Genomic DNA, 24,045 nt, shown 5'->3' with positions numbered 1-24,045 from the left:
ATTGTTGATGATGAAGTTTATCTGTTTCTTAGTTTTCCTTCTAATTGTCTGGCCCCTCTGCTGTAGGACTACTGAGGTCCACTCCAGTCCTGCTTTCCTGGGGTACACCTGTAGCAGCTGTGGAACCGTGAAGGTTTCTACCTGTTTCTTCTGCTATTTTTGTCCCTGAATGATGCCCGCCAAATGTCAGTCTGATCAGTCCTTTGTGAGGTGACTCTTTGGATATACGGGGTCAGGGAGCTGCTTGAGGAGACTATCTGTACTTTATACTTGAGGAGACAGTCTGTACTTTATAGGAGCTCAAGTGCTGAGCTGTAAGCTCTGTTTTTCATTCAGGGCTACTTGGCAGGTACGTTTAAGTCTGCTGCAGCAGAACTCATAAAGCCCCTTTTTTTCCTCAGGTGCTCTGTCCCGGGGAGTTAGGGCTTTATTTATGAGTATCTGTTGTACTGTCCTGCCCAGCAAGGAGGCAGTCTAATCACTGCTTGCCTGTAGTGGCTATGCTGAGCTGAGGTGGGTTCCGCCCTGTTGTCGTGGGCTCTGCCCTGTTGCTATGGGCTCCGCCCTGCTGCCGTTTGTAATTCCCTGTAGTCCTGTTTATATGGGTGTGGTTAGAGCTGCCGTGGTGATGATGGCCCACCTCTGTAGTGGTGGACTCTCTCCCCAGTCCTTTTTTAAGGCTATCTCTGACTGCACAGTGGGGATCCCGCGACCAGCGCACCAGACTCCAGCAGGTGGTCGCCCTAGATGTATAATCATTTTTAAAGGTCAAGCATTTTAATAAGATTAACATTTGACTCAGAAGATCACATACATATTTATGTTTATATGCCTGGAAGGCAGCAGGGCTGGTATGTAGAATACTCGGACACTGTTGATCTCAGAACATCTCTGGGAACCAGTTAAGGACAGACAACTTCACTCCACACTAACAAACACAGTGATCCAGTAAGGTGCTTAGGAAAACTGGCCCTTAATTCCCAAGTCTTGCTAATTTAAGCATTAAAATAGGGAGCTAAATTATTAAAACTGTATTTTCATACATCTAAAATCCAGTTTTTGTAAACAAAAGTACACGGTATTAAATGCCAGTATCTTTATCCTTCTACACTAAGGAATGCCACAAGAAAATTGATGCTAAAATCCTACCATCTGAACAGCAGACAGTAAAACATGCACGCAATCCAAGGGGCACCATGTGAGATCCTGAAGATAAAATGCTAGGAAGCCAACCCAGTTCCTTTCTGCATAAAGCTCACACATGATTGAAAAGTTCTGTGAGTATTAAGTACAAGATGCGATGACAGCATAGAACAGGGTAACCTGACCAGTCCTTGGGGTATTCCCTGAAGCATGCATAGGTGTCAAATAGGCAGAAAGGGGGTACAGTAGGAGGTGATCTTTTCCAGGCATCAGTAGCCACAGGCTGTGCAAAGCCTCAGGCAGGAGAGCTGGGGCTGGAGAAGTTAGCAGGAGGCAGTAAGCACGTCCACAAGGACTGAAAGCACGTTGAAGGGGGTTGGCGGGGATGTCCCAAAAGGATGGTAAGCCATGGAAAGATTTAAAGCAAGAGATGACACGATCAAGTTTGCATTTTCACAGTTCTGGCTGAAGCAAAGAATTAAACAAAGGATTCTGAAATAAATGTGCAGAGATAAAGATAAATCTAAGGCCATTATCATTCAATCCAGAAATGTAGAACTTCAGGAGTTGTCATTAGCTTTTCTTCTAGAATAGGTAAAATTATAGACAACTAAAATCTGATAGTATAATTATTTCTCTTTTTGGGTAAGAACAAGGAGTATATTCTTAGTATGTAATACCAGTTAACCATATTGGTTTGATGACCTGAATGAAATCACAGTTGTTTAGTCAGTAATCGCAAAGGTGTATTGTTTTTCTCCCATACAAGTTAAGTAAAAAGTACTTTTTCAAAAATGTACTTTGATTACATAGTATACATGCTTCCAGAATTAACTAGAAAATAAATTCTAAGGGCCAAATACAGCTATGCTACTAGAACAGAGCAATATTAATTCCTCTTCTGAAGTTTAAGACTTGCTTTCTAGACAGGATGACCTCTTCCCACTAATAGAGTTGCCTAGGACTGGCTGTGGTCTCAATCTCTGTACAGAATGGCTATCTAGCTCTCCAATCTAGATAAAACAAACAATGGTCTCTTCAAGTTGGCCCAGCAGCCAGCAGACTTGGAAAGACAACCTGGTCCAGGGACTGAGGCTTCTCTGGCTTCAGTTTGGCTGCTGTCTGATCAGGGGAGTTTCTAATCCATGTATTAAACTGCCAATGCCCTTACCCAAATACATGTCCTGCAGGTAAAATTCTTTCTTGGTTTGTATCATCTTGAAAAATAATTACTTAACTAAGTACCTACTTGGGTAACATCCCCAAAAGGTATTAAAATGGAAATTTCCTGGAAGATGAGAGAGTTAACCAGATCCATTCAATACCTAGAAACAATCTAGATTGCGAATTGCTTCCTATTTTCAATCACTGATATTTAGTTAGTGGGAGTCCACCAATGGAGGCAGGAAGGTAAAAACAGCAGGAAGCACTGTGCTGAAGGTTTACTGCAGGCACAGCCTCAAAGCAACTAGGGCTTCTGAAGTCATAAATGAATACAGCACAGGATAAGTGGAATGCCTGGACAGATTTAAATGCTTTGTCCACCACATCTAAGCTTTATGATCCAGAGCCAAACACTTTACTTTACAAGCTTCAGTTTCCTCAACCATAAAGTGGATATAACAATAGAACCTATCACCTAAGGGTAGTTGTGAGGTACAGTGCATGGTACAATGTTGGTAATCAGTAAGTGCCAGCCATTGTTTCTATCCATTATTACTCTTGACTCCACTCTCCAACAGAGTTAAAAAGAAATAGATGGTTGTCTCCTGTCCATGACTGTGTGGTGTTTCCAAAGGGGCACAAAGGAAGAAAACCTCGTAGTATTGGAGCCCCATGGACAGAAATGTCTTATGCGTGGCAGTGCTCTGGGAAGTGAAAAGGGATAATTAAATTAGGTCATGTTCAGGGTCAGTCTGCAAAAATTATAGTCCCAAATTACCCAAATATAAGTTACCCAAATATAAGAAAAGATAAGTAATATCTTTTCTGTGAAGCACCAGGTAGAAAATACTTTAGGGTTTGCAGGACATACTATCTCTGTTGCAACTATTTAGCCCTATCACTGAAGTGTGAAAGCAGTCTAGACAATGCATAAATGAATAAGCTTGGCTGTGTTTCAATAAAACTTTATTTACACAAATAGGCAGAGGGACAGATGAGCCTTGCTGTGCTGGCCCCCATTACTGTCTCTCAGCATAAGGACCCAAGCTTAGCACTGTGCATGGGGCAATGAGATCTCACCCTTCCACACTCAGATAAACAGACTCTTAGTACTCCTGTCTCAGGTCCAGATCAAAATTTTTTCATATAAGGAAGTTCATTCTGTTGATATTACAGTATTTATGTGCTATATGTGTATACATGTATATGTAAGAATATACTCTTATATTTAAGAGCACTTGTCTTGCAATGTGCATTTGCTCTCCCAGTATTTCTCTTCTATCAACTTAACCTGAGTCAAAAAAAAAAACCAACACAAACTTAACCTGAGGCAAGTTAAATGTAGGCATAATCTAGTAGTGTTAGCACAAGTAGGTATATTATAGGTATTTTTCATGGAAAAAAATATTTCTACTTTGGCCAAAAAAAAAGACAGGAGCTGAGGAGAAAATAAGCAGTACAATATCAATTTTTATGTAAAATTTCTCTTTAGATAACATCTGTCACCTTCCAAGATTTAGGGCAGTCCCAGTTGATGCTCGTTGTCCTGTATCCTGTCCACGTTAAGCATCTAACTAGAATTTCCCTTTCATTTTAACCAAAAAGTCACAACATTTATTACCTGTCATTAAACTGTGTACCAACTGTGCACTTAAAGTTATTAACAGATGCATTAAACTAATCCCAGGTGAGTTTGTTGTATCTCTATTTTCACCTATTAGTGTGTGAGACATCATGCAGTGAAAAGGTAGAATAATAAGTGGCTAAATCAGAAGATAATCAGGAATAAACCATCTCTCTGATCCTTTCCAGACACAATGTAACTAAAACTTTCCTTTCAGGGTCAGGAAGCAGAACACTCACTGATAAACTAAGCTTGGACAAGAGAAGCCGGAGGCAGAGAACTCCGTCAGGACTCAGATGGTGGTGGAGAAAAATTGGAAGCAGCTGTCTCTGCCAACCACCTGGAAAGTCAGCCAGCTGTGCTCCTACCTGTGAGATGTGTGAAATGCTGCCAGGAAGCCGTGTGGTCGAGTCAGTGGGAAATTGGAAAATTACAAACATAGTGCACATGAAATACCTACAGAAAACACAAATTGGACAGGACTGCCTCAGAGCGATGGAGAGTACCTGGAATGCTCTTGCTACAGCGAGTTGACCTTTTTTATACGGTTTAAGTGTATTCTAGTTATTTTATTGGATGGCAATGTTTTCATATTTTGCAGTAAACTCTTCTGGGAGCAACAACCTCAAAAAACGAACAAAAAATGGTGTGCGCTTAATAAAATGTTGAGTACTCAATTTCCTTTCCTCAAGAAAGTAGATAAATGCATACCTGCTCCAAATGGTTAACTGCCATAGCCAAGAGGTGCATAAGGAGACATGACAACAAAATGGAACATGGTGTCCTAAATGGATGCTGGAACAACAGTGAGAAAGGGACTTAGGGGAAAATCAAGGAAATCCGAATGTCGACTTTATTTAATAATAGTGAATCACTAATCAGTTCATTAATTGTAACAATTGTACTGCAGCAAAGCAAGATATTAATAATAAGGAAAAGTAAGTACAGGTACACAGGAACACTATACTATCTTCTTTTAAAAACAAAAGTTTGTCAATATTATCCTCCACCATGGTGCCCTACAGTGATATCATGATGCCCCATAGTGACATTATTAGCCACATGAAAACCAGAAAAAAGATATCTCCTGAAGAAGCAACAGGATCTATGTCTTTTAAGAAAACCATGTTCTTCAGAGTCCAGAGTTTTATTCATGCAGCTGTAGAAGACTGACTTACATATCACCTGTGAAACATGACTTTTTTCTTAGATTAATACACTGTTGTTCCAAATTAATTCTGCACAAATTTTTATTACAGATTATCTTGTATAAATGCAGAGGGAAATGATAGCAGTGTATAGGTCTGCATTAGCAGAAAAAGAACTCCACAAAGGGAAATGAAGCTAGTTTCACATCAGTGCAATGAGATGCTTAAAAAAAAAAACAGCTGCACCAATTCTAGTAATGGTTTTTTTTTCACATCCACTGAATGGAATCAAAGTTCAGGAATTTCATTCTGTCAAAGATAAAACATCCAATCTTATTATCACAAGTGCTATTATAAATTCAGTGAAAAATAAAGGAATAAAGCATGCAGTAAAAATTATATTTTTACCAAATTAAGAAATCTGTGAAACAGAAATGCACCTGGAATTGGTGGCACATATAACATATATTATGGAAAAAATTAAGCATAATATGAAACATTATTGAAAGAAGATGTATTCTTCAGAAATGTACCAGCAATTTGGCAGTAGAGAGAGATATTGGTAATTAACATTAAAATATTTTAATATGTTCCAGTACTATTTTTCTCATGCAATTTTTAATGTTCACATAGTGGTAAATTTTTTGCTTTACGTACATACACCTTTTATATATTTTACAAATAACTTACTTTTTAAATTTTTTGACTAGACCATTATATAGAAATATTTATATAATAAAAGCAATTTGCCAGATAATAAAATAATATTTTGAGAAAATTATATAATTTAAAGTACATTAGCTCTCCTCATTTTGTTCTCATACAAGTCCTGGTGTGGGGAATCAATTCTATGGCCACTCTAGTTTCCTATCTCATTGCTTCACTCTTTTTCCATCCTTAGGTGCTCAATGTCAAGTATTTTGTAGAGGGCTCAACACGAAATACATAACTTTTCAACAAAGGAGACAAGGTTCAGATGAAGCATGTTTTCTTGACTGATTTCATATCATCCCATATCTTAACTGTTTGGTGTTTGTTTTGTTGTTGTTTTTCAATTTTGGAGACTGGAGGGCTGACAAACAAATTCTTCCCTCCCTGATCAAAGTACATTTTAATCCCAGTCTTTGATCAAAATTTAAGCCCTTCATACACACTATTTAGAAGTCAAATCTGTGCTCACTTCGGCAGCATATATACTAAAATTGGAACGAAACAGAAGATTAGCATGGCCCCTGAGCAAGGATGACACGCAAATTTGTGAAGCGTTCCATATTAAAAAAAAAAAAAGAAGTCAAATCCCACACATCCAGCCAAGGCTTTCCTAAAAGTCACCTCTGAAAGTCAGCCCTGAATACTTCAGCCACAGGAAATCCCTCCCGTCCTATCCCCTGCCATACTTCATCTGAGTTCTGTGTATTGAGTTTTCCATAGATAGATGTTTTACCTTCTCTGTCACCCTATCAGTCTCATATCCCTTGCAACACCCAGCACCTATAAGTTTGACCTGCATTACCTCATTAATGAATGAATGAAGCAGGCAGGAGGTCTGGAGAAGAAGGGCTGAACGTGAGCTGACATGGAGAAGGTGGAGTTTTGTACTGGATCTGCAGCAGGCTCAGAATTCTGACTCAGAGAGAATAAAGAGAGCAATGGCGAGAAGGAGTGAGCAGGTGAGCTTTGCCTGCACAGGGTTAGGGAGAGGACAAACTATGGGAATTTGTCCATATGATTACCAAGCTGAAAAGGATCTCCCCTGCTGAACACAGTGAGAAAGTAGGAGATTCTAGAAAGCACACCAGATTCCATCTGAACTTTTCATGCATGAGCATGCACTGGCCTTCAGTGGGCTGCTGCCTTCTCCACTAACTTTTCCCTTTTCTCCTTTCACATTGTTTTCAATGGGGATGCATCCACTATTTCCTATATAACAGATGCTAAGAAAGCTGAAAATAAGTCCAACTCAAGAAACTGTCTGAATTGCTGATATCTGGAACTACTTCTGGTATGCAGAAGCCCCTTTATTTTGGGGCCTCTGATATGGTTTGGCTGCATCCCTAGCCAAGTCTCATCTTAACTGTAGCTCCCATAATCCCCATGTGTCATAGGAGGTATTGGTGGAAGGTTACTGAATTATGTGGGCAGGGTTCTTCCTTGCTGTTCTAGTGATAGTGAATACATCTCAAGAGACCTGATGGTTTTATAACGGGCAGTTCCCCTATATACACTCTCTTGCCTGCCCATGACGTACCTTTGCTCCTCCCTCACCCCCCAGCCATTTGGAACTGTGAGTCTGTTAAACCTCTTTTTCTTTATAAATTACCCAGTCTCAGGTATTTTTTTCAAAGCAGTATAAAAATGGAGTAATACACTTCACCTCAGATTTGTGTTTTTGTGGGCTGAGGGTGCTGAAATCTCAACATCAGCTGAATGGCTAAACCAATGTATTAACTCCTGAATATATTTTGAATATACTTCAAAATATATTTTTAACAAAATATAATTTTTAACAAAATATAATTTTTAACAAAATATTTTTAACAAAATATAATTTTAAATTAAAATTATTATAGTTTATTATATTATATTTTATATAATATATAAATTATATTTAACAAAATATAATTTTTAACAAAATGATATTTGTATTTGTTAATAGCATATATGAGTTCCAAAAATAAATTAAGTTACATGATTCTATGGAGATCAACAGACATTATATTGCATACATAGATATTTCACCACTAGCTTCTACAAAAGATAAGAATTTTCTTGTCATTCTAAAATTTCCAAATGATTTTTTAATATGCTACAGGATCATGAATACCAGTAAAGAACACATTTTTTTTTCTTCTGAAATCAGTACATTCTGGACTATGTAGGTGCATTCTACTTTTTCATTCAATAGCAAATATATTTCCTGAATTAGCATTTATTATATCTTGAATACCTACCACTGACTATTAAATGCTTGGCATTTAACTCAGAATTTGCTAAGTTTGCTATACAGTTAATGTAATTAAGCATGAAATTATTTTCTATAACATCTTCGAATTATGTTAAAACTATTTCTATATGTGATATTTGTTTAGTTACTGTCCCAAAAGACATGTCACAGAATTTTATAATTTACTTTTAAGAATCCCTGATTTTTACCTGTCTACCTTGCTACCTATCAATCACAAAGGTAAATCAATAACACTGTTCCAGTCTTTCTGTTTTATGAAAAGATACAAAAAAACAGATAAAAAATACCAAACTAAGTAAAATCAGTTGTCAAGATTTTCTTGGGACTTTTCTTAAACACATTTCCCCTTTGAAATAAAATGTTGCTAACAGCTCTAATTTGACATTTCAACAGTTAAGACCCTTTGAGGCTCCTGGTCTCACTCAGTGGTGCTTGGGGTACATTTTCCATAAGGAAAATGGGGGGAGACGGAAGCCTCCTGAGACAGACCCCACTGCCCATCATCTGTTCACTCCACTGCTTTCCCAGCAAACTGCTGTAAAATTTCATTACTTTTTCATTTGATTTTCTGCAGAATAAAGGATGATTTTCTGAAATTTGCTTTAGAAAAAAAAAAGGCAGCCAAAACTCTCATTATAATCTGACTTCTGCACATTATTCAAGGATCAGTTGTCCTGCCACTGGTCTACTTTTGTGCTCCCAGAGCCACAGTTCACTAAAAGGGCAAACAACCTCCAGATCTGCAAACACCATTTGCCAACGGAGTCTGACCTCAACCCCCAGGAAGAGTCAAGAAAAGAAAAATCAGTCTTCCCTTAATTGAGTCATCATCTTAACTCACTGGTTCATCAGATAAGGGAAAAGCAATTTCAGTAAGCTGTATATTTACATTTATCTCAGTTTATATTTTTTTATCCCAAACGTTTAACATTCCATTGGTTTCCAGTTGTTTCTGGATGTGGTATGAACTGAATTCCTCTCTCACCTGCTTGGATAATAACATACCCCTCTGGGCAGCAAAACAAATGCAAAGCTACTACGGGAAATGGAAATAAATGCCTGCTTGTTGCATTAAGTCCAAGTACTGTAACGAAAGTTGTCATACAGTTATTACAACAATTTGCTTGGGTAGACAAGGAGAATCCACAAAGCAGTAGTATTTGTTTACCCTGGTGTGTAGTTTTTTAAGCATTCCCCTAAGACTCAAAAGAGAAAGGATTAAAAATAATTTCAGTGACCAACTACGAGGCTGGAGCCCAAGACATGAGGTGACTGACAGACTCCAGTGGGTTTCTTCAGCGTGAACCATGCCCACTCCTGGCTGGGCACCTATGTATTTGTGTTCAAAATAATATAACTCAATGTTTTGTGCTTATCTCTCTAAGTGGCTGAATTTCTAAAAAGATAATTTAGAACTACAGCATCTACTTGAGGAACCTCCAATATAAACAAAACTGAAAAAGGAGTTAATATATGAATTAAAATGGAACGGGAGTAAAACTACAAATAATATTACAATTTCAAAATGATGGCAGCACTCCAGCTATGTGAAACTCAGGTATCTGACACCAAGGAGAATCCAAAAGGAGGGTGGAAAGTCAGAAAAAAAAAGTAAAACAGCCTCTGAGACAACTCTTCATGGTACAGGAATAATCTACATTCAAACAGGGCCTTTAAAACACAATTCTAATGTACCTGATAATTTGTTTTCCAGAACTTCAACAGACAAAAGACCTAAGAAGGAAGGAAGTACTGAGAATAATAGAACGTCATTTGCAGCCTGACAGCAAGGACAAACACTCTACAAGAGAACTTAAAAAGTCAAGCTGAACTACCAACTCCACAAATCCCTGGGGATATCATTCTACTACTACCTCCCAGGATAAAACTAGACTTCATAATGATGGCCCTGAGTTAGCAAGGAAAGCTTCAGTGATTTTACAATTTTTCTGACCAAAGCATTGCCCACGTCCATATGGTTACCAAAAGACTTGTGACAGATGATTACTGCAGTACTACGTGTGACAGCCATGAAGTCGAAATTATGCAAACGGCCATTAATAGTAAACTGGATAAATAAACTGTGGCATTTTCACACTGTGGAATACTCTACAGCAATGAAAAAAAAAGTTTTAAATTACAAGCTCCGAAACATCATGGTGACTGAAAGAAGCCAAATGCATTTTATGGACCTATGCATGTAGCATCAAAACAGAGGTAAAGGACAATGACTCCTCTGCAAAAGAGGGGTCTGCAGTGATTGAGGGGGGACCCTGGGCTTTTGCAATACAGGAAAATGTTCTGTTTCTTCATTCTGATTTATCCAAGTGTTTCGTCCGAAAACTCAGCAAGCTATATACTTATGCTCTGCTTTATTGCATCTGTTTTTGTCTTTGAAGAATACATTCACAAAATACACGAAATATATGATAGAGTATAAATGACTGTATCCTCAAGGTAAATTCAGTCATGAATGTCTCAAAATTCAGATATCAAATAAGCAGAAGCATCCCAAGGCAAAATTTTGAAATCAGCAAAGTTTGCTTTTTCTATCTCAGTTCAGCATGTTTTTTCTGGGTCTTTTCTGCCTTTTTGAAAACATCTGCCCAGCAGATAAGACATACACAAACCATTCGGGAATTCTGTTAAAATGCAGATACTTCCAGGAGTCTGCAGTGGGACCTAGGAGTTTGCATTTCTAGAAACGCCTTGACTAGTAGAGAGATGTGATTTAACACCAGTGCCTGCTGAGCTGCTGGGAACTGAATTATGAATCAAGCAGCTCTCTTGTGGCTGCGTTGGGACCTATACCTGGTGGAACACTTCTGGCTTCCCTGTGCTCTCATATTATATCCCTGTTAGTAACTTCCAACTCACGGAAGATAACTAGAAGTTGGGCATAGCAGATAAGAACCCATTCCTAAAAAAAAATTTCTTACTGTTCCTCATTAAAATGTCAGCCTTTGGACTTCTTGGCACCATGCCTTCCTTTCACAGAGCACTTGCAGAAGGAGGGAAGGAAGGTGTGAGAAGGAAGGAAAAGAAGAAGGGAAGCCAGCAAGCAGTGAATTTGCCCAGGAAAGTCCAGCAAAGCAAAATGTTTGTGTGGCTTGCTGGATGGCTAAGGCTGCTCAAATCCAAGATGTATCTTCTCCGATGTGCTCAGTTTGAAGTTATGAATATTCTGATGAGAGTGGCATTGTAGGGTGAGGATGGAGGGGTAGGAACAAGGCTGAATAATAAGATCTCTTCTCAGAGCAGGAGCATCTCAGAGCCATAAGCAGATGTAGGGCAAGCCTTTTCTTGAAAGACTAAAAAAAATTAGTAACTTTAAAGTTGCCTTAGAAATTTGGTACTTTTGGGTTGTGGAGTGTTTAGGCATTTGGAAGGTGAATGGATATAACATATGTGTAGGAGTTTTTGCAGATTCAAATAGTTTAAAATTTTTCTGTTATTTATATTATAAGCTATGAGCATTCAAAAATACTCTCTGATCTTCACAAAACTGAGAATATCTGAAAAACTCCCTTCGTGGCTATGATGGTGAATTTTATTTATGTCAAACTGGCTAGGCCACAGTTGTCAAATACTTGCTCAAACGTGTGCGTATTTTGCTGTGAAGGTATTCTGTACATGAGATTAACATTTAAATCAGTAGACTTTGAGTAAAGTAGTTTACCCTCCATAATGTGGGTATGCGAGCCTCATTCACTCAGCAAAGACTTTAATAGAACAAAGACTGACCTCCCAGGAGGAAGAGGGGAATTCTGCTAGCAGATGACTTTTTCACCTGGACTGCAACCTCAACCTCTCCCTCTGGGTCTCCAGCCTGCTATCCCACACTGCAGAGTTTGGACTTACCAGCCTCATGACTTACAGTCACATGAGTCAATTCCCTAAAATCAATCTCTCTCTCTCTTTCTAAATAACATGTAAAAAGATATGTGTGTATATATATGGTATATACGTAACACATATATGTATGTATACATACATGTATGCACACGCGCACGCGCACACACACACACACATCTTATTGGTTCTGATTCTCTGGAGAACTCTTAACAAATATAAATGTCTTAAATCACTGCACTTTCATTGGAGCTAATCAGTGTAAATCAATGTACCAGCTTCACAGTGAATGTATGCTAGGACTGATGAAAGAGCTGAATAAAAACTTTGTTACTGATAAGAACCTTAATTTTAAACATCATTCAACATTGTAGGTCATTTCTCAAGGCTCCAAGTGCTCAGCTATCCCATCATATTTTAATTTTAGCTACGGTCATTAGGACTCTAACAACCTAATAGATTTCTGAATTGTGTGGACTAATGGACTTTTATTGTCCTGAAGATAGCTCATTCGCTATAATCTCTTAGGAGAGAGGTGATGTATCATCCTATTAGACCAACACGAAACCCTGAATCTGTATACACAGAATCAATCTGACATTCATTTCTGCTTTGTGCTTTGCTAGAGCTTCCCATGAGTTCTGGTACTCAAGATTTTTTTTAGTACAATGCAGGTACATGCAGACGGACTGTAACTGTTTTATAGAAATAAGAATTATGAGGTGACTGTGTCATGCCAGGCAATGAATTGGTAGAGTCCGCCATGCCTAAGCAGACGGGCATGCTATCCATCAGGAAATGCCACCTAAACCTCCCATGAGCCCTCACCCTCTCACCAGGTAGCTACTACAGGCAGCTAACAATAGGTGATACTTTCACCACTGCAATCGGACTTCACAATAAGTAACTCCTTTTGTACTGTTTTGCTTTCTATCTAGTTAATTAAAAGGTATACTTGATCAAAGATACCATTATGACAAAATGGCCGTCTGAGCATGTGCCATTCTTTTTTTTTTTGAGACAGAGTTTCAATCTTGTTGCCCAGGCTGTAGTGCAATGGTAAGATCTCGGCTCACCACAACTTCTGCATTCCAGGTTCAAGTGATTCTCCTGCCTCAGCCTCCCGAGTAGCTAGGATTAAAGGTATGTGCCATCATGCCCAACTAATTTTGCATTTTTAGTAGAGATGAGGTTTCTCCATGTTGGTCAGGTTAATCTCAAACTCACAACCTCAAGTGATCTGCCCACCTTGGCCTCTCAAAGTGATGGGATTACAGGTGTGAGCAACTGCGCCCGGCTGTGCTATACTTTTATAGTTAACTGTAAATGATCACACAGGTTACCAAAGCTGAATATTCCCATAAGACATGCAAAAACTAAATTTAAAAAATTGAAATTGTGTAATCCCAGCATTTTGGGAGGCTGCAGCAGGTGGATAACAAGGTCAGGAGTTTGAGACCAGCCTGGTCAAGGTGGTGAAACCCCATCTCTACAAAAAAATACAAAAATTAGCTGATGTGTGGTGGTGGGTACCTATAATACTAGCTACTCAGGAGGCTGAGGAAGAAGAATTGCTTGAACCCAGGAGGCGGAGGTCGCAGTAAGCTGAGATCATGCCACTGCACTCTAACCTGGGCAACAAAGCAAGACTCTGTCTGAAAAAAAAAATTGAAATTGAAGATAGTGGCTGTTCTTGGTGTGCATGTGGTGGGAAGGAGCTCTCAGAACATGCCATTATCTTGAATGTTTTTGCCTGGTCAATTAAAAATGGACAAAAAGGCCACATACATGTGAGAACACTTAAGGAACAAGCTTGACTGAATCTGTATGAGACTACTCCAAAACAAAACAAAAAAAGAAACAATGAAAAAACCAAAAGAGGAAAAGAAACACAGACACACGGCTTTTGTGGCTATTCAAATTTCTTAGCCCTAAAATATAATTTTTGCTTAGTGGACAAAGAATTCCAACAATGAAAGAAAACAATGCTACAATACCAGAAAATATTACCTCTCATAACTAAATTCCCTAATTTTTTTTTATCACAAATCATTCTATTCCAATTGACTTTTTACACATCTTGAAATCTGTGACAGCCAAGTACTTCCAGCTTCAGATGAAGAGAAAGAAAAATATCAGAGTAATAAGTGTTCTGGACATCTCAATGCATTCATAGCTCAGCCCTCCTCCCCTAGGACATACCCATTAGGGCAGCATAACCTGGAAGTAAAAAAATATTATACAACAACATCTGTTGAGCCTGAGCAAGATAACTCTGCAAAGTACAATAACATCTAAGAGCATGAAAGTAAAGATAAAAGGGTTAAAAGGGTATCCCACAAAATTGGAAGGGAAATAAGTAGCGCCATTAAAGTTCTAAGTTAGGATGACATGGAATAACACGCTGGAATCAACAGGGGTCTTCGAAATGAGATCAAACCTAACACTTGAATTAACCAGGACACATTCACAGGTAGGAAACAGGCTTGCACACTGGAAATGCTGCCTCCTCCACCCATGTGCTTTGAACTTCAGAGCGATGCAAAACTGAAAATTTGCACTTAAAATCCAGCATAGCTATCAACATTGAACCTGCATCCTGCACGGCAGCTGCTGTCCAGAGCTGAGAAGTGGCTGAGCTAAGTGGCTGTCCCCCCAGCATATGAAGCAGAGGCTCTTACTGGCCATAAACTCAGTATCAATAGGTTAACATTATCTGACTGGCTGTGGAGGCCTCCATGTTTGTGTACCCTTCTCCATTGCATCAATCACAGCCCATGGTGTAGTAAGAGCAGAAGGAGCCTGGAGGTCATTTGACAAGGACCTGTAGTCCTATTGATGCAGGATTACGAAAGAAAGTTCACTTTGGCCTTGCAAGGGAAGGCATGAAGGTGTCACTTTTCTGTGGTAGAGAGGAGGAAACTCCCCAAGTGTAGCTGGTCTGTTTGATTTCTGACCATCGGTGAAAGCTGGACATGGGCCATCTACCTCGTGATTCTTGCCACTCTATATCCTCACTGATATCGTCATCTTCTGAATACAGAGAAACCAGCCAAGCAACTTTGGCTTTTGGCAGGAGACTATTCTAAGTACTCAGGGCCTCGTGCAGTCCTGGGCATACAGTGGATACAAAAAAAACATGTTTGTTAAGTTAAGGAATGAATGAGTAAATAAATGAATGGATGGATGGATGAGAAAATAGGAAAAAGGGTGAGAAGAGTTTCTTCTGTGGGAAAACAACACAGATATTCCTTGTATAGGATTGGGAAATTTGAGGTTTACTTTTTCTACAGTGTTATGCCCTCAATTTAAATGACAGAAGAGATAAACACACATTGAGAAATGAAACACTCATGTTTTCAATCCTATACAGTTCTTGAGGATTTCAAATATCATTAGAATAATACTTCTCACACTTGATTAACACATAGATCTTATTAAAGACTCCTGTGAGGTTGGTTGTGGTGGCTCACTCCTGTAATGCCAGCACTTTGGGAAGTCAAGGCGGACAGATCACCTGAGCCCAGGAGTTCAAGATCAGCCTAGCCAACGTGGTGAAGCCCATCTCTCAACTAAAAATACAAAAATTAGCTAAGCATGGTGGTGCACACCTATGATCACAGCTACTCTTGAGGCTGAGGCAGGAGAATCACTGGTACCCAGGAGGCAAAGGTTGCGGTGAGCTGAAATTGCACCACTGCACTCTAGTCTGGGCAACAGGGCAAGACTCTGTCTCCAAAAAAAAAAAAAACGACTCCTATGAATTCCAGAGTTGACTTAAAAATTGCTCATAACTCATTACCCTTAACTATGAACAAACATAAATCAGATATAAACTCATACCAACAGCATCAGAACCGACACACGTTTACAAAATCGATGACATCAAAATTAGCAATAGTCAGCTGATCTAACAGAAGATGCAGTTTTCCAAGCTGAATCTCCACAGTCAATGTCAGTGTGGGACTGGCAGCTCATATGTAGCAATCTTGAGCACACTTCTATGATCAAAACCCTATTCTCCCAACTCTTTTCTGTTGAGACCACAGAAAATTCCACACCCTGTCATCAGTCACCTTTGGTTTATGTGAACAAATGGCTCACACACAGAGCCCACCTTTCTGCCTTTCTTGTCAGCCTGTGACAATGCACAGAGTGCTATGGGACACCTCACAAACACAAAGGCAAGTTTTGAAACTGTGTAGCCAAATCAGTAATGCAAGAGTCATCCAAATCTGTAATGCAGGTGATCTGGAATGAGCTCACATCAATTTATTTTACATTATTGCCAAAATGTAAATAAGAATATTTGGTCTTTTAAAACTCCCAAAGATATATGTAAAGAGCCCAAAGGGTCTATGGCTCCCAGTTTGAGAAACATTCTATGTGAAACATCCATAGTCTAGAATGAGTGGCATTTTGGTGCACCGGGAAGAATTTTCTCATTCATTATTTCGCATTCCAGGTCCTTCAGGTGTCAGTAACTCCTGAGTATTTAAGAAGGTGAGAAACAAGGTCAGGGTCAGGTGTGTATAGTGCCTAGTGAGATGTCAAGGCAATGTCAATACTGGATGAACTAGAAAAAGGATCAAAGAAACATTTGCACTCCTGGAGCTGTGTATCTTGTTTTTATAAGACAGACAGACTACGGCCTTAAGGGTTAAAATCCATTCTTCTTTTCTTATGACTCTGACAAAAGCAATTATCATTTGGAAGACCCTGAATATTTACAAGTTGAAAGAATGAACTTGTTTGACAAAATAATTCTAAAGAAATCCTATGTGTCATAGATAAATTCCACCATTAGAACCTTCCTCTGGGAGACAGTGTTTACTTTCCATTTTACAACCTCACATGAGACTAATACTGTCAGGTGAGGCGGCCCTGAACATGCAGAATAAATAATCTCTTCCCATTTCTCCCTTCTGAGTACACACTGCACTCGAGTGCTACCTAAACTGTAATATGTTATGCATGAAGCAAGAATGTATACTGTATATACCCTCTTAGGAGAGAAAAAGGATTCAAAACGCACTTGGAATCACCATGGCACACTAACCTTTCCTGTATATGATACAGCTACTTTCTTTTTACAAGTGAAAAAAGATTGGATAACTTGGGCAGAAAATAAGAAACAGATAAAGATTTTTAAGTGCTTACAGAGAGGGGTAGTACAACTGAATTTAACAGTAATTTTGGAAAAGAGTAAATCACAAGTTCAGGTTCGAGGAAAAGCTAGAGAAGAGTCTGTAGTTCTGGGAATACAGTCTCCCCGAGAACACTTAAGTTTTAAGGACTATAAGGACAGAATAAATCATCTTTCTTCAAATTCTGAGAACAAAGCTCTGAGCAATCAGTGAATTATCAGAGTCACAGCAGGCCACTGCCCAGATGGCTAAAATGGAGAGCCTTCTAAGGACCAGAAGGTCACAATACCTTTCCAAAATCTGAAAGCCAAAAAGAAATTACTAACTTGAGATTAAATTCAAATATCAGAACCAGAAGTGGCCACCCCCCTCCAGCAAGTAGAGCCCATAAAACCTAAGGCATGCACAGATTCACACAAGGCCCAGGGGGAAGGATTGAAGGTTCATTTCCTTTAAGATCTGGAGCAAGGCAAGGACACCCGCTCTCACCATTCCTACTCAGTACAGTACTGAAAGTCCTAGCCAGAGCAAAAGAAAGAAAGAAATGCATCCAAACCAGTAAAGAGGAAGTCAAATTACCTCTGTTGGCTAAGAATATAATCTTATACCTAGAAAACCCTAAAGACTCCTATAAAAGACTCCTAAGCTTTGATAAACTATTTAATTCTCAGGATACAAAAATCAATGTACAAAAAAATCAGCAGCATTTCTATACACCAATAATGAGCTGTAGTTATTAAGAGACAGGTTTCTCCCACTCAACAGAGTAATGATACACATTAACTGTGAAGGAGGACACATTAAAGAGAAAAAGCAAAAAGCTCCACAATAGCAACAGTTAAAAAACAAGGAGATACAGATACAGAGGGAGACAGAGACACAGATGTTAGGATCCCGGTTCAGAATCCAGAAAAGGTAAATAAACCTCCAGAAACCCTACGGTGAGGACACTGTAGATCCCACAGCTGGTACTCAAGGTAAATGTCCCATACAATCAAAAGAGCCCTTGGACCTCATCTAGGACTCAGGTGTAGCCCGCCCTATGTTGTAAGGCTAGAACACGTCTTCTCTTCTTGGATGAGAACCAGACACAAGGCCATGAACACGAAAAAATACATATATATTCATCTTTAAATACCACATACACATCCCAAAACACCAAGATGCTCACATGTGGAAGATACTGAAGAGCTGAGATCAAAGAAAGAAGAGCTGATTTGCCACTCTCATCTCAAGTGGCTCAGGGTCATAGGCTCACTGAGTGGAAAGAGGAGAAACTGAGGCAAGATGGAATCTACCAGTCTCTCTCCCTTTCCCCTCCATCTGATCACTGTGTTTCACTCCCTCTCTGGTGTCCTGCTCTGCCACTCTTATCTCTGGCCTTCTCTCTTGCTCTCTGGCTCACTCCTGATGTGTTTATGTCTTTCTCTGCCTGTCTCTCCTCTCCCTTTTCTATCTTGTCAACTACTGAATCATGTAAATCAAGGGAGCTGTGAAGCAACTACACTATTACTCATTCTCACATGGGAAACTAGAACCCAAGAAGGGGGAAGGGAAAAGCAGCCCTCACCAGTACTGAAACTATGCCTCTGGCTACTGGCAGATACTTGTTTATAAAAATTTCCCAGTTAAATAGGATTGCTGTCCAATGGGTTAGCTTTTCCTCGAGTTTAATAAGGTAAGCCGATTTGCCAATCTGTATACAACTCAAATATGGAAAGGTTTTGTTCCTCTCAGTTAAATTTGTTTTTATATTACCAAATAAAAGAATCCCCTTCAACACTGCGCATGTAGAAACATCATAAACCATGTGAAGCAACTAACGGCACTGATTTTGACATCTCAACAAATCCTGGTCTAGCCCTGCCTGGCAGGTCACCCATCACAGATACCTGTCACACAGCAGGCGCCTGAACTGCAGCTGTCCTGGCTTTGGCCACTTTGAGGATACCTGTGTCCACTCACAGACCCATGATGGTTCCAGTGCCAGCTGCACCCTCAGGTTCCTGTTTGTGAGAATGTGGGGTTCTAAGTTAATTAATTGGCATCAATCAATTCCCAGATAACACTCAAAATTGCTACACATGGAGTTGAGAAAACACTGAAAAGCTTCAGCCCTATCCCTCCTCTCAGTCCTCTATCAAATGCTCAATACACACACACACACACACACACACACACACACACACACCTTATTTCCTTCTCTTGGCAGTCTCTGAACACCAAGATGACCTCACAACAGTAACTGGAAAAAAAGAAAACATGACAGAATGTGCAAAAGAAGTGGAGACAATGCTCACAGCTTAAACCAACTATACTCTCTCTCAAAATGCAGATATATGAAACAAGAATCAAAGAATACTGATTGATTCCATTCATTTGGCAAACATTTACTGAGTGTCTCCTGGGTATGAAACTCCCTTTCACCAAGACAATGACCCTGGCATCAGAAACTAAGGAGGCTCCATTATAAGTTTGCTCTCTGTCCGTCCCTCCACCCTTAACACCCACACATTTTCTTCCTACTTCCGTGACTTTTCTAGTGCTGGTAGCACCTGCCCTCCCAAATTCTCTTAGGTAACCACATCACATTGTCCTGCTGCTTCCACCTGTTGGCTGATCTTACCAAACTGACCAGGAAGTGGTCAAGCCCCATCTTGACAGTGCAGACCCTTCACACCTGCCAGATTCAGCTTTCCAGGTCACAAAACTCCTTGGACACTCCTTCCCCAGTCTTTAAAAGAAAAAGGCCCTCAATTTTCTAAGAGAAAATGAACTCAAGAATGACACACATCCCAAAGGCCACTTTCATCCATCCCTTAATGATGCAATATTATCTTCCCTCTAACATCACAATTATTGATAACTGGGGATTGAACCCAAAATTGCTTAATATTTTGATTGAAAGATCCTTGAAATGAAAGTCCTGTCAACAGTACCATGCTTTGCCTTTATAGGAACCAAATGTTTTCCTATTTAATATCCGTTCTTCTCAAACTGGATGTGAACATTCCCCAGGATAGGCCCGGGGCAGGCTGTCAACAGGGATAAGATGGAGTGCCAGGTGGGAAACAATGCCACAAGTTGGAATAGCACACAATCCTAAAAAGACAATTCTCCCTTCAGAAGAAACTCTATTTTATATTAAAACAAGTTCCCAAATATTCTGTACTAAGATGAACAACTTAATGATTTTTTTTAAAGAAAAGCTCAAGACTTCAAAGAAAATTCTTGCTTGCAGCCATCTGTTGGGCTATGTCCACAATACAGGGAGTTACCTACAAATAACCCTTTTGCCTTTAAATGTTCTTCGATGAAATCATTGGAAAACTGTTTCACCCACACCATGAGCATCTTGAGGACATAAACTACATATCATCCTTCTCTTTGTCCTCAGCAACCTAGTATCTGGCATATAACAGGTAACTAGTAATGTTAGTGGAATAAGTTTGGCTGGAATAATGCCAACAGTATTATCAATAACAAAAGATGTTTTTAAATCACATTTGGATGGCAGGAAAGGAAGTTGAACAGCTGTATGAGGAAGTGAAGTAGAATTAATCCAATTTACCAAAACAGCTGATGGCTGCCATAGCAACAATCTGATGCAGCAACTCAGTTTAGATGTCTTCCACTTGAACATGAGAGAAGACAAATATTGTACTTGTTAGTATCACATCAAGAGGTGAGACTTAGGACACAAGTCTACCACGTGACACCAGTGCCCATTAGAGGTAATAATCTCTGAAGAGTTTGGAAAAGCAACGTGATAATAACAATGCCTCAATAACACCAAGTCCTGGTTTGTAGACTGATCCAGGTCATTTCAATCATTTAAGGCTGTGTGTGAAACATGTTGCTGAGATTAGAGAAGTGCAAAGAACAGTTCCACATGTATGCATACATAACATCCGATATGATGTGGACTCACCCTGCCTCATTCCTAAAATTCTTACTTTTTTTAACCAGCTGTATGCAGACTAAGTTACAGATGAAAGGCGACTAAAAGCAAGAGTATAGGTTGTAGGAATGTTTAAATTTTGCTGCTTCCCTGGTGGGAAGGTAATTCATTTGTAAATGATAGAAAAGATACTTACACACCCACTTTCTCTACACAGTGAGTCACTCTCCATACCCAGTATTCCCCTTACTTTCCATGCTGGTGGGAGAAACTGGGAGGAGGAGGAAGTGAGGACTTCCAGCCCTGCCAGTCTAAGCTGAGAAGCAGTGAACAAGCACACTGACTACCTTCCAGGGATACGTCCTTTTCAGACTTCCCTCTCAGACGTGCAAACTGCTAACCAAAATGATGCCTTTCAGAGCGTCTTAATAACCACAGCTAGCACTCAATAACATTTCAGATAAAACCCAAACATAAAGCAGAAAAACACGTACAGCACTGAAATGTATGTTTCGCTGGGGAATTAAGTGAAAAATAGAAGCTGGAGACGCGCAGGTACCAAGGGATGGACAAATGCAAATGAAGCTCAAAAAAGAAAATCTGAGCCTCTCTCTCTCCAGGCCCTGAAATCCCACCTGTAAGCATCCCCTTACCTCCTGATAATTAAGTCAGTAACTTGATATGTTATTTCTATCGGAGCAATAAGAGTAGAGTATATTGTGTCATTTTATCATTTTATTCCGTCCTATAAAAAGTGAGTTTTTCAGTTCACAAGATGTGGGGTTAACGTTCACATCTTGAACTGGGCAAGTCCCTTAAGGTCTAATTTCTAGGTCTAAGTTCAGAAATAAGCGAGCCTACCTTCTAGGGATGCCCTGAAAATTAAAGGTGTGAACTCTGTAAAACGCCTAGCAGGTGCATCAATGAATATTTGTGTCCAACAATATAAATGCCCAACAAAGCTTCCTTTTCTACAGTCTTAGGAAAACAACAAATCAGAAAACTATTACAGAGGACGCCAAACTGGCAAACAGCCTGGGCCCCAGCCCTGGGGTAGAAGGTGACGTAACCAGGACGCGTTGAGATGGTGGGGCGCGCGCCTAAATCCGCGCGGGCCGCCAGCGGCTACAGATTTCAGGAGGGCTTCAGTATTAACTGGAGCCCGGTTAATTACAGGCTCAGGATTCAACGCTTAAAACTTTCGCCCCAGGCCGGGCGCGGTGGCTCAGGCCTGTAATCCCAGCACTTTGGGAGGCCGAGGCGGGTGGATCACTTAAAACTTTCGCCCCAGACCCGGCGCGGTGGCTCAAGCCTGTAATCCCAGCACTTTGGGAGGCCGAGGTGGGTGGATCACGAGGTCAAGAGATCGAGACCATTCTGGTCAACATGGTGAAACCCCGTCTCTACTAAAAATACAAAAAAATTAGCTGGGCATGGTGGCGCTTGCCTGTAATCCCAGCTACTTAGGAGGCTGAGGCAGGAGAATTGCCTGAACCCAGGAGGCGGAGGTTGCGGTGAGCCCCGAGATCGCGCCATTGCACTACAGCCTGGGTAACAAGAGCGAAACTCCTCTCAAAAAAAAAAAAAAAAACCTTCGCCCCAAACACTGACTCTCTGATTAACTTTTCTTAACTCTAGGAGATCTCGGGAAAGTCAAAGCAAGCACCTCACAGAGAAGAGTAGAGTGCATTGGATCTACACACAGGCAATTAAGTGCCAGAAAGAAAGCAGGAAGCTCCAGGATCACCTCCCGCCCCTAGCCCACACTCGCACCTGGGGATGAACTTGGCTTCCTCCCCGAGTCGCGCCTGGAAATCCTGCCAAGCCCGGCCGGGACTCTCCGGGCCCCACGAGGTGGCCAGCGCCGCCGCCGCCGCCGCCGCCGCGTCCTCGTCGCCCTCGTCCTCCTCGCCGTCCGGTGTCTCCAGCCCCGCCTCGGCCACCGCCGGCGCGGGATCCCGCGGACTGCAGCCCCGGCGGAGGGCCCCGCGGAAGCCGCGCGCGAACTCCTGGAAGGTGATGGCGCCGTCGCGGTCGGCGTCCAGCCGCTGGAATACTGCCTCGGCGTCGGCCGGCCGCACCCGCAGCTCAGCGCACAGCGCCCCAAACTCCTCGCGCTCCAGGCGTCCCGAGCGGTTAGCGTCGCAGGCGGCGAAGACGGAGCGCAGCCGGGCCAGCTCCTCTCCGTCCCCGTCCGCCTCCATCCCGCCTGGCGGGGGCGGCCGAGAGGGCTCCGGAGCGCCACGGGGCGCACGGCCCTCCCGGGAAGTCCGGGGCCACCTGCTGCCGCCTGGAGGCCCGGCGAGTTTGGCTCGTCGGGCTGGTTTGGTCACTTGAGGGAACGTCCGGGCGGGGCCAGAACGTCGGGGGTGGCCGGACGGCTCCCTTCGATGCCGGTGCGTGCAGGGCACGGGAGCCGTGAGGTGCGCTCGAGCTCCGGGCACCTCGAAGCAGCCGCTCCCGCGACTGAGCGCCCGCGCGCCGCGGTAGCCCTCACTACTCTCGCGGCAGGTGCGGCTCCGCCCAGCCAGGGAGGAGGAGCGCGCGGCTCCGACTCTCTGGTCCCCACGCCCCGGAGCCCGCCGCTGCTTTCCGGGCAGAAAGGGGAGACCAGGCCGCAACGGGGGTGCGGCGGGAGCGTTGCCCTTCGGGGTAAGCGCTGCTCGGGTAGAGCCCAGCGCTCCGCTTCCCCACACCAGGCGCCGGCAGTAACCGGACAGAGGGAGATAAGGTAGGTAAGGTTAGGATTCCGAATGGGTTAAGTGCATTTTATTCTCCTATTCCCGAAAACTGGTCAACTTCTTTATATACAATTTTCTTACAAATCAAAGTACAAGATTTACCGGAAGACCCCATTCTCAATTTTACTGGCTTTTGTTAACGCATTTTTGTGCGTCTAATGTTAAGGTCCCACTGCTTAATTAAACACAGATCTTCCAGATCTCCAAATCCACATTTTTTTCTCAATCCTCGTCTCCTAAACCTGAGAAAAAGTAAATTAAATCGCTTGGCAGGCAGCATTGTGTAGACAAAGACTGGGGTGGTTTGGGAGGTTTTTTTCTTTAAACAAACTTTAAATTATTTTTTTGTTGACATCGTTT

The 24,045-nt window shown here is 41.3% G+C and overlaps 1 protein-coding gene and 1 non-coding gene across 3 annotated transcripts in view; one reads left to right on the top strand and one right to left on the bottom strand.

Moving 5' to 3' along the window:
- RASEF (RAS and EF-hand domain containing) overlaps positions 1–23,412 on the bottom strand; it is an 80,640-nt gene extending 57,228 nt beyond the window's left edge. For both annotated transcript variants that reach the window (XM_035303786.3, XM_035303794.3), the window contains exon 1: positions 22,718–23,412. In XM_035303786.3, coding sequence (XP_035159677.2) covers positions 22,718–23,148 — 431 coding nt within the window. In that variant the 5' untranslated portion in view covers positions 23,149–23,412. The remainder of the gene's footprint in view (positions 1–22,717) is intronic.
- LOC118148116 (U6 spliceosomal RNA) lies at positions 6,252–6,356 on the top strand. The gene has a single exon (XR_004734914.1). It is a non-coding gene; the product is annotated as a U6 spliceosomal RNA (small nuclear RNA).
- Positions 23,413–24,045: the final 633 nt, after the last annotated feature.

This window comes from Callithrix jacchus, chromosome 1 (assembly GCF_049354715.1).
Source record: "Callithrix jacchus isolate 240 chromosome 1, calJac240_pri, whole genome shotgun sequence".
NCBI classification, from domain to species: domain Eukaryota; kingdom Metazoa; phylum Chordata; class Mammalia; order Primates; family Cebidae; genus Callithrix; species Callithrix jacchus.
This window is presented reverse-complemented; position numbering and strand designations above follow the sequence as displayed.